The following is an 18,734-nucleotide window of genomic DNA, read 5'->3' on the forward strand; positions in this document are numbered from 1 at the left end:
CTTAGAGAAAGCTTTTGACAATGTTGACTGGAATACTCTTTTTCAAATTCTAAAGGTGGCAGGGGTAAAATACAGGGAGCGAAAGGCTATTTACAATTTGTACAGAAACCAGATGGCAGTCATAAGAGTCGAGGGGCATGAAAGGGAAGCAGTGGTTGGGAAAGGAGTGAGACAGGGTTGTAGCCTCTCCCCGATGTTATTCAATCTGTATATTGAGCAAGCAGTAAAGGAAACAAAAGAAAAATTTGGAGTAGGTATTAAAATTCATGGAGACGAAGTAAAAACTTTGAGGTTCGCCGATGACATTTTAATTCTGTCAGAGACGGCAAAGGACTTGGAAGAGCAGTTGAACGGAATGGACAGTGTCTTGAAAGGAGGATATAAGATGAACATCAACAAAAGCAAAACGAGGATAATGGAATGTAGTCCAATTAAATCGGGTGATGCTGAGGGAATTAGATTAGGAAATGAGACACTTAAAGTAGTAAAGGAGTTTTGCTATTTAGGAAGTAAAATAACTGATGATGGTCGAAGTAGAGAGGATATAAAATGTAGACTGGCAATGGCAAGGAAAGCGTTTCTGAAGAAGAGAAATTTGTTAACATCGAAAATAGATTTAAGTGTCAGGAAGTCATTTCTGAAAATATTTGTTTGGAGTGTAGCCATGTATGGAAGTGAAACATGGACGATAACTAGTTTGGACAAGAAGAGAATAGAAGCTTTCGAAATGTGGTGCTACAGAAGAATACTGAAGATAAGGTGGATAGATCACGTAACTAATGAGGAGGTATTGAATAGGATTGGGGAGAAGAGAAGTTTGTGGCACAACTTGACTAGAAGAAGGGATCGGTTGGTAGGACATGTTTTGAGGCATCAAGGGATCACAAATTTAGCATTGGAGGGCAGTGTGGAGGGTAAAAATCGTAGAGGGAGACCGAGAGATGAGTACACTAAGCAGATTCAGAAGGATGTAGGTTGCAGTAGGTACTGGGAGATGAAGAAGCTTGCACAGGATAGAGTAGCATGGAGAGCTGCATCAAACCAGTCTCAGGACTGAAGACCACAACAACAACATAAGAAAATAGCTCTTAAATAAGCCCACTTACGAATGAAATGTGATTTGTTTAAACTTAAGACTACAATCACAACTATTAGTACACTCGCAAGTGACGCAAGACGGCATTTTTTTTTATCAAAACACTTCACGACTACACGGAATCAAACCACCAGAAGCGAATGTTTTGGGGTAGCTAACATGGCGGATCTTCACTTGGGTCGGCTTCAAGTTACTGACGTCATGACAACTCCTCTTATTTTTACCTCCATGCCTAAAACAGTTCAATTTCTTTTTGTGGAATATCTTTGGTGTATTTGCTATTGAAATGCTAAATCGCTGGATTAGCGTCAGTGCAGGAGGCATCAGGGATTGGTTGTTGTTTATGTTTGGTTCGGGGCGGGAGATCTTGTGTAGCTGGTAGTGTAACTGTGCGAGGAAAAACAGTACGTAGATAGCTTATGCAAATGGGGGACTATGAGGACGTGGGCTTGAGCCTTTTTAGAGGAATGGACACGATTCAAATAGATCAGGACAATGAACATCTGGAACAAGAGGCAGCGGAAGAGCAACGCAGAAGAAATGAAGAGGTTAGCAACGGGTAGTTTGGAAATGTTAATTATGACACTGTGGAAATATGGTTTAATGTTGTGTCTAACACTGTTTTGTTTTTTATTTGTGCTACAGCTTCGAAGTATTTTGAAACAAACTTTTGCCGACCTGTCATTCGATGACGACGACGAAGAGGATGATGACGACGAGGATGACAGCGGTGCAGATGACAGCGATGTTAACAGTAGTGACAGTGATGATAGTAGATGTAGAAATAATGAGAGGCAACACCAAGGTGAAATTCAAGGTGACGTAACAAATGTTTAGCTTCATAATATTTACCTTTTTTGTCACAAATATTTTGGTAGACTATCCGTATAGTTATCATTTTGAGATGTCATTTTATTATTCACATTTTGCCATAGACCCCACTGTATTAAGTCATCTGAAAATTTTTCAATACACTATGACCAAGAGACATTGTCTTACATTTGAAAGAATTCATCAGCCCAGTGGTCAGCGTACACAATTTATTTCAATTACTTTGTTTTACCCAATTGGAAAGGCCGCTTGAAACTGCTATGGAGGAAATATGTGAGGTAAGAAATTACAGGTAGTTAAGAAACTGAAATACAGTGAAGTGTTTTCAGAGATCTTGCAGCTCCTGTATGTTACAGCTGATGAACAGATGTGCTGCGCAGCGTGCAACAGTTCGTTATGTAACAGTGTTACTGCTCAATGTGGTTTTGAGCATTTAATATATCAAGTGTAATGTATACATAATGTTTTATTTTATCAACAAGTTATTTGGTTTTTGTTTCAAAATGTTCATACCAAATATAGGGGACATTGAGTCTTTCATCATAACTTTTTCATTTCGAGATAAGAAGAGTGTCAACAGCTGAAAATACCACCCACATTATTGTAAGTTAAATATTCGAATTACATTAATTGAAGATTAACAGCAGATATTAAATATTACTAATGAAGCATAAGCATTTTACAATCTGTATTACCAAAAGAAGTCTGTAATATGTCGTGACAGCTGGCTATCGCCAATCTGGGACTCATACTGGCCATACGTTAGGCTAAAATGAAGGTATGAAACTATCAACAAAGGCACAAACTTGAATGTAATCTAGAGATTGCTTATTGTTAATCTGATGTGCCTGTTTAGTTTTTGACAATTGCTTTCTCAATTTTGTCCACAACCTTGTATATTCTTCTTTGTGGTGGGCCTGGTTATTAGAGAATCTGTTGTGTTATGAAAATCATATAATGGTGTGGGATGACATTATGCACTCAGGAAGTGCAAATTCTTTTTGTCAGACATTCTAATAGGACATGGGTGACACATGTTACTTTATGGTTTTTCAGAAAATCGTATTTGCTAAGTATCACTATGTGAATTACGTTGTTACAAATTACAGAACCTGCCTTAATGGTTCATTGTTGCACATCAAGTGGATGAAGAGGCACAGGTGTCTGGTGAATGAAGGTCACCATACAAAATCCAGTCCAATGTTTATTTTGTTCTATAAATTCTGTGAGCTTCAGTGATGTAGAATGAATCAAGGTGTATATTAACAAAGAGCATTAGCTGCTAGGAACTACTTGTCTAAACTTTATTTATACTAGGGTCACTCCAAAAGAAATGCAAACAATTTAAAAAAAATCCATGTTTTATTCTACATGCTTGAAAGTTTTTACAGTGGTTAGATACGTCCTTTAGGGACAATATTTTCATTTCTCCACATAATTTCCATCCCTCTCAACTGCCTCCATCGTGGAACCAGCGACTGTATACCCACACGGTAAAATTCTAGACCAACCTGTTGGAGCCACTGTTCGGCAGCATGCACAAGGGAGTCATCATCTTCAAACCTTGTTCCACAAAGAGAGTCTTTCAGTTTCCCAAAGAGATGCTAGTCACATGGAGCCAGGTGAGGACTTTAAGGCGGGTGTTTCAGTGTTGCCCATGCGAGTTTTGTGATTGCTTCCATGGTGTTTTGATGACATGTGGCCGTGCATTGTCATGCAACAGAAAAACATCCTGCTTTTGCCAATGTGCTCGAACATGACTCAGTCGAGCTTGAAGTTTCTTTAGTGTCGTGACATATGCATCAGAATTTATGGTGGTTCCACTTGGCATGATATCCACAAGCTAGAGTCCTTCGGAACCGAAAAACACTGTAGCCATAACTTTTCCAGCAGAAGGTGTGAGTTTGAATTTCCCCCCCCCCCCCCCCCCTTGAGTGAATTTGCATGTTTCCACTCCATTGATTGCCTCTTTGTCTCTGGTGAAAAATGATGGAGCCATGTTTCATCACCTGTCACAATTCTTCCAAGAAATTCATCTCCACCATTCTTGTAATGTTCCAAACGTTCGCTCTATATTGTTTTTCTTGTTTCTTTGTGAGCTCTGTCAACTTCCTGGGAACCCACCTGGCACAAACTTTTTTTGACGCTAATACTTTCGGTATTCTGCAAACACTTCCTTCCACTATCCCAACGTAGGGTGAAAATGCATTCACTGTGATGTGTCTGTCAGCAGTCACCAGTTCGGTAACTCTCTGTACATTGTCTGGAGTGTATGCAGTAAGAGGCCTGTCGCTGCGAGGACAATCCTCAATATTGCCGTGCCCGCTTTCATCACGTAACCTGCTTGCCCACTGACTAACTGTACTGCAATTGACAGCAGCCTCTCCATACACCTTTTCAGCCTCTTTTGGATGTTTCCCACTGTCTCGTTTTCACAGCACAGGAATTCTGTGACAGCACGTTGCTTCTGACTAACATCAAGTGTAGCTGCTGTCTTGAAGACATGCTGTGATGGTGCTACTCGCAGGAAGAGGGTGAACTAAGTTTGAAAACAAGCAGGAAGGGTATACCTACACACTGTAAAATTTTCACACATGCAGAATGAAAACTGTATTTTTACAAAAATAGTGTGCCTATCTTCCAGAGTGACCTTCATAGTTAGCTATCACAAACGGTGATGTTTTGTTTGGCCATACATAGGTTTAGATAGACATACTAAAGCTAAGAGCAAATGCATTAATTTGAACAGAAAAAAAAGTCACCTTTTCCTCGATTATGCTACTATCTACTAATTTTTTTGAATATAGTTAAAGAAGTCATTGCAGATAATTATATGCCCATATATCTGATGTCAATCTGTCATAGAGCTATCAGTTCACAAACGAGTCAATGTGGCAGATATTTGACATTAAGCACATAGTGAGGAAAACTTCAGAACACATTTGAAATTATGCTTAAAGTTTGTCGAAAGTTACTAAGTGCTCTCATTATCGTGTGTTTGATGACTATAGTCTGTGTATGTGTGAAATGTGCTCCGTTTTAAGCGAGAAGCTTTACACAGAATTGCAAAACGTAAGCTCTCTACTATTTTAGAATCAGTTTGTGTAATTGGAAATTGATATGATCTGACCAAACTAGTGCTTCAGGATTGTAACTGGGTGTAATTAATAAGATTTATTTGGTCAGTATATTGTGAAACTAAAATTACTGACTATGTTGCACTATTCACTGGAGATATTAACACTGTGCTTATAAGCTGTGGGCCTATTATTTGTAAGATAGATTCATCGAATATTGATTTGCAGACTACATGGACCTACATATAAGTCAGCAGTGAGCCGACACTATTCAGTTCACGATCACACACATTAGTCCTGCAGCCTACAGGGTTAGAACTAATTGTGTCTCTTGCCAGTATGTTTACATCTGCACATGTACACTGGAAACTGCTGAAATGCATGGCAGAGGATACTTCACCCAGTACCAAATGCTAGCATTTTTACACTTCCCAATGTTGTTTAGAGAGTGGGAGAATGACTACATAAACATATGTGTGCACTGTACTTAGTCTAATTTCGTCCTCACGATCTTTATAGAAGTGATACATAGGAGCTTAAAAATATCCTTTAGATTTTTCACTCCTCGAAGCTCTGTAAGTAGGCTTTCACAGGATATTTTTTTGTACATTTTGAAAGAATCTCCCAGATTTTTTTGCCCTCCCCCCCCCCCCCACCCCCACCCCGTTACTATCTCCCTTTAGTCGAGCAATCCTGTAACCATTTGCTAGGCCCTTCTCTGTACGTGTTTGATTTCCCTCGTTATTTCTGTTTGGCTCAGGTCCAACATACTCGAGCAGTGTTCTAGGATGGGTTGCACAAGTGTTTTGTAAGCAGTCTCCTTTATATGCTGATGGGATTTTTCCAGTATTCTACTGATAAACTGAAGTCTTGTATCTCCATTTGCAAATGATTATACTCAGGTATTTGTATAAGTTGACTGATTCCAACAATAACTGGCTGATGTTGTGGTTATGGGGTACTGTGTGTTTTCATTCTGTGACATGCACAATTTTGTGTTTATGAACATTTAAAATAGGTTGTCAATTTTGTACCACTTTGAAATCTTAACAAGATCTAACTGAACATTTGTGCAAGTTTTTTCAGGTGGTACTTTTGACAGATAACTACATCTTCAACAAGTCTAAGGTTATTTTTTAATATTGTTTGTCAAATCACGGGCAGAAGCATTCTGACACAATTCCCTGGGGCACACCTGAAACCACTTCTTACAACTGTCGACGACTCTACGTATGTACGAGATAATGTGTCACATCCTCCCCAAACGTGTTACCTCATTCCTACTGAGAAACTCTCTAATTTTCTTCGATGCCCCATACAATTGCACTCTCAGTTACTCAGTTCAAAATACCTCGGGCCATCCTCTGGAATGGACATAAATGTGATTGGACAGTAATTCTGGAGATCACTCCTGCTCCCCATCTTCTAGTTGGGTGTGACCTGCACTTTCTTCTGAATACCACTGACACCAGTACTGGTCACACATGTTTGCAGAGTTTGTGAGTCCTCCTCCTGCTTTGCCACGTTTAATTTCAGTTCCTGTGTGATCCACTATTATCTAGACACTAATTTTGCTGACACCAACAGCCTTTACATACGACCAGAATGTTTCTGGATTTTACGAGAGTTCTTTAGTTAGATGCTGCTATGGTAGTCATTGAAGACTTCGAGCATTGCCCTCTTTTGACAGTCAAACACTTTTCATTCAGCATCTTTCGATGTAGAGCCTTATGCTTTGTTTTATACCTACTATGCGTTAGTCTCTGTTTCTTTTGGTGTGACTGTATACTGTGGAGGGTCTCTCCCTTTACGCTCGGTATATATCTGTCCGATGTATGCTCGGCTAGTCTTTTAAACCTGAGCCACAGTTCTATGTGTGACTGCCCGGAGTTAAATGTTTCGAGTTGCTCATTGAGATATGACACTACTGGCTGTTCAGCTGATTTACTGAACATCTATCTCTTTCTACTCATTTTACGTGCCCTTTGTACTTCCATAATCCTTGTTGCTGCAGTTGCCCCACAGTCACTGGTACCGGTTTCACTGTTGACATCCTCAAAGAGGTGTGCATTTCTGAGCTGTCTGTTGTAGATAGTATTTGAAGAAGACATTTAGTAATGTTTTACAGGATGTCTCGCAGTACCCACCACTTAGAAAACAGAAATTTGCCCGCTCTACTGTTGTACATCTTCTCGAGTGGTGACAGTACAATTGGTGAACTTACGTTCTAGTGAACTCGAGGGTCGTTCTTGTGTACATCTAGAACGAAATCCTTAGTATTGAGTTTTGTGCAAACAGTCTCACCTTCAGCTTCAATTTCCATCTCAGTGGTTTTGAGTTTCTTGTCCCCTGCGGCACATACAGTACTTCCATTTTCATTACCCTCGATATATGTGTAATTTCTCCTAAAATATTTCACTGCTATCAGTTTTGGTTTTCAACCAACTTTCTGTACCTAATATTATGTGAGCTCCACTGGTTTGCTCCACTCCACTGGGGTGCTTTGAACTCTGTCAAATTGTATCGAATGCTTCTACAGTCAATCACAAGGGTTTTAATATTGGTGCTTGTGGGTGGCACTTCTTTGGATCTTTCACAGATACTTCGTGGTCTCATAAAGCTATCTTTATACAAGCCGGGTGTAGAGTCGCATAATCTGAAAAACTGTTCTGTGCGTCACACATTCAGTCAGTTACCTGAGTAGCAGCCTCTGATGTGTAGTGCACATTTGACCTACACGGCGGAGGCTTCGTGTTTCTAAGTCGTGTAGCAGAACTGTACAAAGTCACTTCGCAGCCCATCACATGAGTTTCAAAGTCTTCAGTTCGAGACTTCAGACTGACTTGGAAAGGGTGGCTGCAGTCAGTTCTGTCGACAGTGATATCAGACTGTGAGGTCCATCAAAACTCCACAGGTGAGGTGGTCTTGTCGACCTCCTCTGCCAGTCGTCGGAACAGTCAGAGTACGATCTCGTAGCCCATCATTTCTGAAGTGCACCACTGTCTGCAGTCGGTTGCACCCTGCTCCCGGCCTCTATACTTGTTGAATAACATACTGGGAGCCTGTGGTGTTCCTTTCCATCCCATCTCGTAATTGCCTCGGGCTGCGATCACTGTTGTATGACATGTGGATTCTGATGGCGGCCTGTCTCTTCTAATCTCTGTACCATTACGTGTGCAGACAGAATGCAGCCGATCTCATGGCCAAAATGTACAGTCTTTGTACAACAGTCGGTAAAATTGAGATCTGTATCTTTTCTACGAACGACATTTTCACATATGAAATCTGGACTGTGAGAAACTGATTAGAAATCACAAATAGGCAAAAATTGTTGTCAGAAATTGCAGTTGTAAATTATAACTTAAAAAAATAATTTGGTCACTTGAGTAGGGTAACTTAAGCTTACAGTTACTTTTGCCGATGTTTTTGGGTTGTGTATGAATTGTTATTACTGCTTACTGGTGTTGTTATGCAAGTTGGATGGTGATTCTGTTATTTGAGGTGGTTTGCAAATGAGGCGCATACATATCTACTTGTCAGTGCTTTTAGGTATTTGCTGTGTCTAATTCTACAATGTGTGTGTGTGTGTGTGTGTGTGTGTGTGTGTGTGACTTTCACATGTATACTGAATCGTAGTCATTGAAGGCAAATTACATATCTTTTTTTTGCTTAATTTATTTGAAGTTGTGCAGAGGGTTTGTAATCCTTGATTTTAATGTCACCACAAATAATCTCGAATACTGATATGTAATGGATTGTCTCTCTCTTTGTCTCATATCTTCTTAAAACTGGTCCAGTTATTGTAATTACTGAGGGAACGACTGTACAGTATTTGCCACATTCTTTTTGAGACAGATATAGCTCATTCACGTGCATTCGGCATCTTTTTAATTGCAAAAGCTTCAATGCGGCACTCTTCTCCCCCCCCCCCCCCCCCCCACCCCCCACCCCCACCCCCACTCCCACACACGCGCTTTCCTCCACTACCCAAATTTACTATTCCTTCCTTGAAGCTTCAGTATGTGCCCCAAAAACTGATCCCTTTTTAAGTCCTCATTAGTTATTCAATCCACTCGTGCAATCTTCAGGATTCTTCTACACCATTGTATTGCAGCACCGTATGGGATTCGTACAAGGTAGGATTTGTGGAGATCACGTCATTTTGTACTGTCGAGAAATACGAGAGAGGATATCACAAGTATTGTGTGTGAATTGCGATGGCAATCATTAAAATAAAGGCAGTTTTCATTTCAGTGAGATCTTTTCATGAAATTTCAAACACCAACTTTTCCTCTAAATGCCAAATATTTTATTGATGTTCACTTACATAGGGGGAAATTATCATTGTAATAAATAACTGATGATGATCGAAGTAGAGAGGATATAAAATGTAGATTGGCAATGGCAAGGAAAGTGTTTCTGAAGAAGAGAAATTTGTTAACATCGAGTATAGATTTAAGTGTCGGGAAGTCGTTTCTGAAAGTATTTGTACGGAGTGTAGCCATGTATGGAAGTGAAACATGGACGATAAATAGTTTGGACAAGAAGAGAATAGAAGCTTTCGAAATGTGGTGCTACAGAAGAATGTTGAAGATTAGGTGGGTAGATCACATAACTAATGAGGAGGTATTAAATAGGATTGGGGAGAAGAGAAGTTTGTGGCACAACTTGACTAGACGAAGGGACCAGTCGGTAGGACATGTTCTGAGGCATTGAGGAATCACAAATTTAGTATTTGAGGGCAGCGTGGAGGTTAAAAATCGTAGAGGGAGACAGAGAGAGGGATACACTAAGCAGACTCAGAAGGATGTAGGCTGCACTAGGTACTGGGAGATGAAGAAGCTTGCACAGGCTAGAGTAGCATGGAGAGCTGCATCAAACCAGTCTCAGGACTGAAGACCACAACAACAACAATAAATAAAACAAAATCAGAGTTCAGAAGGAAAAATTTAGATGTTCATATTTCCCACGTGCTGTTGTAGAGTGGAGAGCTAGGGGAATAGCCCGAACGTGTGTCGACGAACCTTCTGCTGGGCACGTAAGTGTGAATAGCAGAGTAGATAAAGCTCGTATTGTCTTCCTGTCTTATCTGTGTATCGTACACATTTCCTTCTGTTTGAATATACACTTCCTGGAGGTATTTACAGTCGGTGTTAGTAAACTTCTCATTTTCAGAAACAGTCTTCTTGTCATGAGCAGTCTGCATTTTATATCCTCTCCACTTTCGCCGCTATCAGTTATTTTGCTACACAAACAGCAAAACCATCTGCTACTTTTATTGTCCTATTTCCTAACTGATTCTTTCAGCATCACCTGATTCAGTTTGGCTATGTTGCTGTGCCCTTCTTTTTGTTTTATTGTGACTTAGTGAAAATTTAAATTTCTACAGTATATTCCAGACGTTGTTTTCCAATGTTTAATACAACGTGTTTCACTAGACTGAGCATGTAAGAAGTCAAATTTTAACACAGAGCCATTTACATAAAAATCTTCCTGCACAGCATTCGCTCAGACGGTTCTGGAGGAATCCCGGATATTGCCACCACGACCTGTAACCGAGGGCTCTGTGATGTTTCCCGAAAACGGCCACCTGACACCGCAGTGGGACGCGTCTACTAACAGTGAGCTGCCACCAAAAATTTGCAAGGAATCTGGTAAGTATCCACTGCTGGTCTCCAGTTGAATAATGTAAACAAGGAAGTGTAATATGACTTCATTCAATCGTTCGGAGATGTTCCTCCTCTCCCCAACTCCCCTTTGCCCACTGTGCCTCTCCCCTGCTCAGTCATTGTCTCTCGCACCCCCACTCTCCCCGTGTCCCCCGGTCTCCCTCTCCCTCCTCGCTCTTACCCTTCTCCCCTCGTCCCTCCACCCCTCCACCCCTCTGCCCGTATCCCCATCCACTGGTCTCCCATGTCCTCTTTCTTGTCCCTCCTCTCCCACTTCTTGCCCTTTGCCACTCTCTCCATCTCACTCTCCTCCCCTCTATCCTTCTTCTCATGTCTCCCAATCCCCTTCTTCCACTTTCCTTTTCTCTTTCGCCTCCTCCCCCACTTTCCCTTCCGCTCCCCAATTTCCCTTCCCCCTCCCCCACTTTCCCTTATCCCTCTCCCTCATCCCCTCTTTCCCTCCCCCCTCTTTCCCTCCACACTCCCTCTCTTTCCATTCGCGCTCCCCCTCTTTCTCTTACTCTCCCCTATTCTTCCCCCCTCTATCTGCTCTAACTCTCCCCCTCCCCTGTTCTTCCCCCTTCTAACCCCTCTTACTCTCCCCCTCTTCCCCCTCTCCTTCTTACCCTCACCTCCCTCTCCCCTCTTTCCTCTTCCATCTCCCTTCCCACCTCTTTCCCTCCCCCTTTTCTACTCATTTCCCCTCCCCCCTTTCTACTCATATTCCCCTTCCCCTTTTCTACTCATCTTCCCCTCCCCCTATTTTTACTCATCTTCCCCTCCCCCTCTTTTTTACTCATCTTCCCCTCCCCCTTTTCTATTCATTTCCCCTCCCCCCTTTCTACTCATCTTCCCCTCCCACTCTTTTTTACTCATCTTCCCCTCCCCCTCTTTTTTACTCATCTTCCCCTCCCCCTATTTTTTACTCATCTTCCCCTCCCCCTCCTTTTTACTCATCTTCACCTCCCCTCTTTTTTACTCATCCTTCCCCCCCTCTTTTTTACTCATCCTTCCCCCCCTCTTTTTTACTCATCCTTCCCCCCTCTTTTTTACTCATCCTTCCCCCCCTCTTTTTTACTCATCTTCCCCTCTCCATCTTTTCTACTCATCTTCCCCTCCCCCTCTTTTCTACTCATCATCGTCCCCCCATTTTTCTCTCCCCCCTCCCAATCTTTCTCTCCCCCCTCCCAATCTTTCTCTCCCCCCTCCCAATCTTTCTCTCCCCCCTCCCAATCTTTCTCTCCCCCTCCCAATCTTTCTCTCCCCCCTCCCAATCTTTCTCTCCCCCCTCCCAATCTTTCTCTCCCCCCTCCCAATCTTTCTCTCCCCCCTCCCAATCTTTCCACCTCCCTCCCTCCCAATCTTTCCACCTCCCTCCCTCCCTCCCAATCTTTCTCTCCCCCCTCCCAATCTTTCCACCTCCCTCCCTCCCTCCCTCCCTCCCTCCCTCCCTCCCTCCCTCCCTCCCTCCCTCCCACCTGATCTTCCCTTCCTCTCTCCCAATCCTTTCCCTTCACTACCCAATCTTTCCCTTCCCCCTCCCTTCTGTCCCTCTTTCTCTTCCTCCTCCTCCTCCTCCTCCTCCTCCTCCTCCTCCTCCTCCCCCTCCTCCTCCTCCCCCTCATTCCCTTTCCCCTTCCCCTCTGCCAGTCCACTGTTGCTGCCCTGCCCCCCACTGTCACCCCCCCCCACCCCCCCCAGCTGCTGCACCCCATCTGCCCCTCCCCCCCAATGTGCCTCTAGCCACGGAGTTCGGATCATGAGTAACTGTGCCTAATAGGAGTAGCTATCTGGGTGGTGGGGATAAGGAGGAGGCTGGGGTGGGGAGGGGGGATAGTGCTGTTGTGGGAGTATGCAGGAAAGTGGTTGGTACATGTGCAGTCAAGAATGTAGACAGTTGGGGGAGAGGGAGAGTGGAACAGAGAGACTAGAGGAGGGGAGAATAAAGGCTGTGGGTGGTTTGGTGGAATATAAGACAGTTTAGTGCTGGAGTTGGAGTATGGCAGGAGATAGGTCAGGAACTAGTGAAGGTTGAGGTCAGCGGGGGTTATGGGAATGTAAGGTATATTGCACGGCGAGCTCCCACCTGCACAGTTCATAAAAGCTGGGAAGGATCCAGAGGGAATGGGCTCAGAAGCAGTCATTTTAGTGAAACCTGTTGTTTTGGGCAGCATGTTCAAAAATTGTGTGGTCCAGCTGTCTCTCGGCCAGAGTTTGTTGGTGGTCATTTGTGTGGACAGCCAGCTTGTTGCTTGTCATACCCACTACCATGGAGACAGTGGCAGCACACGCGTGTGTGCGTGTGTGCGTGTGTGCGTGTGTGCGTGTGTGTGTTGACAGCTGACATGTTTGGGCAGTCTCTTTGTCATGCCTGTCTGCATCTTGACACCCCCTCCTTGGGGTAGTAACTGTTTCAAAAGATGCAGAAGTTTTAATTTTTATTTGTGGGTCTGAAGATGGCTGTTTTAGATGTTTGAAACCAGTTATCCAAAAAGTAAATGTGTTTTGTCATAAAATAATTTTCAAGACTTCTCCAGATTAGTTAGTGATATATATATTTTTAAGCTGTACGCATGAGTTTGTCCCGTGCAGAATAAGACATAGTGTCACTGTGGAGCAAAAATCTCCTCTCAGACAAATTCCTTCAATTCTGTCTCGACAGTCTCCTGTAACCTGATCAGGAGACTTCAGCATTACACTCCCAAGATGGTTTACCTCTTATGTATGTGACGCTTAGTGCCAAACCTTGGCAGTACCGAAACACGGTCGCCTCCATTTTAGGTCGTGGCAAACTTGCACATTTTGTCTTCTCGATTTGCTCGTTTGTCTCTGACAGTGGCTCTCAGACAGCCAAAGGAGCCGTCCGGATCGACCTGACACAGCTGTGACGTTTCTTCCTCGAATGGGAATGGGCAGAAGCAGAACTCACGAGGTGCATTCTGTCGCATTCAAAATGCTGTGTGAAGTGTTCATGGGAATGGGCGGTTGGTTATTCAGAAGTGAGAGATGGAATAGAGAGGAAGGAATGGCAGAGGAATAATATGGGATTACGGGAAAAGCACCTGAACTGCTTTAGAAGGAGAGCTGGAGTTACGGGGCAGAAATGTGGGTGGCTGCTATTGAGGGTATATGTGTGTTTTGTAGCTCTGGGATACCTGTGGCCATCTGCAGAAAACTTGCTACAAGCGTCGAAAACTGTTCTGGGGGCAGGGGAAATAACTTTTTTACTTCGATACCTAAGGCCCTCCTAAAAGTGGATGTGGCTGTACAGGAAAGGAAACCCAGCAGTCGGACCTCAAAGCCTGTGCAGTAGTTGGCCGACTGCCATGTCGTCCTCAGTCTTTCGTCACTGGACGCCGTACAGAGAGGCACGGGGTCGGCAAACGGCACTCCTCGCTGTCGTCGACATTCTGACCTCGGAGCTGTGACCTCTCGGACGGGTAGCTCCTCGATCACCGTCAGGAAGGTGAGTGTGCCGCAGTCTGGTCCTCTATCAGAAAAATCCCCGGCAGTACCGGGAATCGAACTGGGTCCCCCGCATAACGGGACTTCCTGTCGACCGCTCGACTAGGGTGGCAAATGGAGGAGGAGAGTAAGAGTATGGTGTAAACGTGACGCTGTTATGTCTCGAGATTTGTACACCTGTGGCTAGGAGAAAGTTGTGTCATTACCTACTAGTTGTATACCTATTTGTGAGGTCACAGGATGAAAGCAATGAAATTTAAGCATAACTCTTGATTGTCTGGAGCAATTTCAGTCAAATCAGCCTTCTTTGAATTCGGGGTATTTTCACTCTTTGCGAAATATGGGTGTGTTTTGCCTGTCTTGTATAAGTACCCGGGTGCAATAGTTTTGTCATTGAATGTTCTCCTTTTACTTCTGTCAATATTTGTGGGGGAATGTGTGCTACAAGATCCTTATTTTGTCTTGGGCTTTTCAGCACTCTGTCAAATTGGTCTTGCAGTGTCACATCTCCCATCTCGTCTTCATCTTCTTCCTCTTCCCTTTCTAAAGCATTGTCTTCCTGTTTAGTACCTAATCTGGCTCAGTTCAATACAACAGCAAAAAAGCATTACTGCCCAGTTCGAGTTTAGGAAACTAGTGCATGTAAAATCACTTCTCGCAGAACTTGACGAGGTCCACTGTTCGGAATATTGTACCTAAGAATGCGACAGTCACCTTTACATTAAACTCTGAAGCAGATTGCCTGGAGAAGCTGTGTTTGTGAGTGAGCCGATAAAGCTCTCTCCATTCTGTACGAGTGCATTTCAAGTTTGTGTCTTGTCATATTCTGTGTACGAGTGTCGAACATGTGTCCATTCTGTCGCACAAAGTTAGCATTCACCATTTGTCCGTTTGACTTACATTTCTTCTGCTTTCTGAATTGTAGTTCAGGATTTTGTCGAATAATTTTTCTGTTTTTCTGTTCTTGTGTTCTTTTCACTGTTCTCACTATTAGACTGTTTTTTCATTATTAGCATGTGCATTACACTCGTGATAGGCTCCATTCGTAATTGTATATCTTCTCGTGCAGCCCTTAACCTTCCTCAAGGATCTCTGATGTTTGTATTTTGCTGTCATGTGCCACATTTTTCTCAAAGTTTGTGCAACATTTCATCCATACCGTTGTCATAATTGTAACTTATGTTGTGGCCTGTCGTTTAAAATGTGACAGTCGTTTAAATATTTTTGTTAATTGCGGCCTTTGTCAGATATTTTTCTTCTAAGAACATAACTTTCATTTTATGTAATAAAATTTTAAAGCTAGCTGTATCACATACGTACAGAATACAATGTACTGCTTGCTGGAGGGCACCTTAATTTTTTTGTATTATCACTTTATTGACAGAAAATAGGTGTGCATTTAGTTCACACATAATTATCCGTTAGCCAGTTATCTGGGAATTAAATTATGTACACGCACTAATCTATGTGAGCTATTGTTTGCGAGTGACAGTGTAGTGTATGAGAAAATGTAATTGACCTTCAGCCAGCAGTACATTGACTAAAGTAAATATAGTATGTATACTCGTATCTTACAGAGTGTAAAATAATCATCTTCTCTTCTTCTTCAGTAGCGCTACAGCCCTTGGCGAGCCTTGGATTCTTCAACAATCTTCCTCCACACTTCTCAGTTATTTGCTGCTCTTTTCCACCCCTGGACTCCCATACTGGTGATACTCGTTATTACCTCGTCTTCTTCTAGGTCTCCCTTTTCGCCTAGCTAAATGGATCACACGTTTCATCATTTTCTTTGGAATTCTATCCTCTGCCATTCTCTCAAAGTGTCCTAGCCATGGTATTCGCTGTTATTTCACAAATTTTACTATGTCCCTCCCCCCCATAAACCATGGACCTTGCCGTTGGTGGGGAGGCTTGCGTGCCTCAGCGATACAGATGGCCGTACCGTAGGTGCAACCACAACGGAGGGGTATCTGTTGAGAGGCCAGACAAACGTGTGGTTCCTGAAGAGGGGCAGCAGCCTTTTCAGTAGTTGCAGGGGCAACAGTCTGGATGATTGACTGATCTGGCCTTGCAACATTAACCAAAACGGCCTTGCTGTGCTGGTACTGCGAACAGCTGAAAGCAAGGGGAAACTACAGCCGTAATTTTTCACGAGGACATGCAGCTTTACTGTATGATTAAATGATGATTGCATCCTCTTGGGTAAAATATTCCGGAGGTAAAATAGTCCCCCATTCGGATCTCCGGGCGGGGACTACTCAGGAGGATGTCGTTATCAGGAGAAAGAAAACTGGCGTTCTACGGATCGGGGCGTGGAATATCAGATCCCTTAATCGGGCAGGTAGGTTAGAAAATTTAAAAAGGGAAATGGATAGGTTAAAGTTAGATATAGTGGGAATTAGTGAAGTTCGGTGGCAGGAGGAACAAGACTTCTGGTCAGGTGACTACAGGGTTATAAACACAAAATCAAATAGGGGTAATGCAGGAGTAGGTTTAATAATGAATAGGAAAATAGGAATGCGGGTAAGCTACTACAAACAGCATAGTGAACGCATTATTGTGGTCAAGATAGATACGAAGCCCACACCTACTGCAGTAGTACAAGTTTATATGCCAACTAGCTCTGCAGATGATGAAGAAATTGAAGAAAAGTACGATGAAATAAAAGAAATTGTTCAGATAGTGAAGGGAGACGAAAATTTAATAGTAATGGGTGACTGGAATTCGAGTGTAGGAAAAGGGAGAGAAGGAAACATAGTAGGTGAATATGGATTGGGGCTAAGAAATGAAAGAGGAAGCCGCCTAGTAGAATTTTGCACGGAGCACAACTTAATCATAGCTAACACTTGGTTTAAGAATCATGAAAGAAGGTTGTATACGTGGAAGAACCCTGGAGATACTAAAAGGTATCAAATAGATTATATAATGGTAAGACAGATTTAGGAACCAGGTTTTAAGTTGTAAGACATTTCCAGGGGCAGATGTGGACTCTGACCACAATCTATTGGTTATGACCTGTAGACTAAAACTGAAGAAACTGCAAAAATGTGGGAAATTAAGGAGATGGGACCTGGATAAACTGAAAGAACCAGAGGTTGTACAGAGTTTCAGGGAGAGCATAAGGGGACAATTGACAGGAATAGGGGAAAGAAATACAGTAGAAGAAGAATGGGTAGCTCTGAGGGATGAAGTAGTGAAGGCAGCAGAGGATAAAGTAGGTAAAAAGACGAGGGCTGCTAGAAATCCTTGGGTAACAGAAGAAATATTGAATTTAATTGATGAAAGGAGAAAATATAAAAATGCAGTAAATGAAGCAGGCAAAAAGGAATACAGACGTCTCAAAAATGAGATCGACAGGAAGTGCAAAATGGCTAAACAGGGATGGCTAGAGGACAAATGTAAGGATGTAGAGGCTTATCTCACTAGGGGTAAGATAGATACTGCCTACAGGAAAATTTAAGAGACCTTTGGAGAGAAGAGAACCACGTGTATGAATATCAAGAGCTCAGATGGCAACCCAGTTCTAAGCAAAGAAGGGAAGGCAGAAAGGTGGAAGGAGTATATAGAAGGTTTATACAAGGGTGATGTACCTGAGGACAATATTATGGAAATGGAAGAGGATGTAGATGAAGACGAAATGGGAGATACGATACTGCGTGAAGAGTTTGACAGAGCACTGAAAGACCTGAGTCGAAACAAGGCCCCCGGAGTAGACAACATTCCATAGACGGCCTTGGGAGAGCCAGTCATGACAAAACTCTACCAGCTGGTGAGCAAGATGTATGAGACAGGCGAAATAGCCTCAGACTTCAAGAAGAATATAATAATTCCAATCCCAAAGAAAGCAGGTGCTGACAGATGTGAAAATTACCCAACTATCAGTTTAATAAGTCACAGCTGCAAAATACTAACGCGAATTCTTTACAGACGAATGGAAAAACTGGTAGATGCGGACCTCGGGGAGGATCAGTTTGGATTCTGTCGAAATGTTGGAACACGTGAGGCAATACTGACCTTACGACTTATCTTAGAAGAAAGATTAAGAAAAGGCAAACCTACGTTTCTAGCATTTGTAGACTTAGAGAAAGCTTTTGACAATGTTGACTGGAATACTCTTTTTCAAATTCTAAAGGTGGCAGGGGTAAAATACAGGGAGCGAAAGGCTATTTACAATTTGCACAAAAACCAGATGGCAGTTATAAGAGTCGAAAGGTATGAAAGGGAAGCAGTGGTTGGGAAAGGAGTGAGACAGGGTTGTAGCCTCTCCACGATGTTATTCAATCTGTATATTGAGCAAGCAATAAAGGAAAAAAGAGAAAAATTTGGAGTAGGAATTAAAATTCATGGAGACGAAGTAAAAACTTTGAGGTTCGCCGATGACATTGTAATTCTGTCAGAGACGGCAAAGGACTTGGAAGAGCAGTTGAACGGAATGGACAGTGTCTTGAAAGGAGGATATAAGATGAACATCAACAAAAGCAAAACGAGGATAATGGAATGTAGTCAAATTAAATCGGGTGATGCTGAGGGAATTAGATTAGGAAATGAGACACTTAGAGTAGTAAAGGAATTTTGCTATTTAGGAAGTAAAATAAC

The 18,734-nt window shown here is 42.6% G+C and overlaps 1 protein-coding gene across 4 annotated transcripts in view; it reads left to right on the plus strand.

The window, feature by feature from the left end:
• The first annotated feature begins 1,285 nt into the window (after window positions 1-1,285).
• Window positions 1,286-18,734, plus strand: part of LOC126293555 (plectin-like) — a 210,774-nt gene continuing 193,325 nt past the window's right edge. For all 4 annotated transcript variants that reach the window (XM_049986828.1, XM_049986830.1, XM_049986829.1 and 1 more), the window contains exons 1-3: window positions 1,286-1,644; window positions 1,742-1,913; window positions 10,506-10,658. In XM_049986828.1, the coding sequence (XP_049842785.1) occupies window positions 1,516-1,644; window positions 1,742-1,913; window positions 10,506-10,658 (454 nt within the window). In that variant the 5' untranslated portion in view covers window positions 1,286-1,515. The remainder of the gene's footprint in view (window positions 1,645-1,741; window positions 1,914-10,505; window positions 10,659-18,734) is intronic.

The sequence above is a fragment of the Schistocerca gregaria genome, chromosome 10 (assembly GCF_023897955.1).
Source record: "Schistocerca gregaria isolate iqSchGreg1 chromosome 10, iqSchGreg1.2, whole genome shotgun sequence".
Taxonomy (NCBI): domain Eukaryota; kingdom Metazoa; phylum Arthropoda; class Insecta; order Orthoptera; family Acrididae; genus Schistocerca; species Schistocerca gregaria.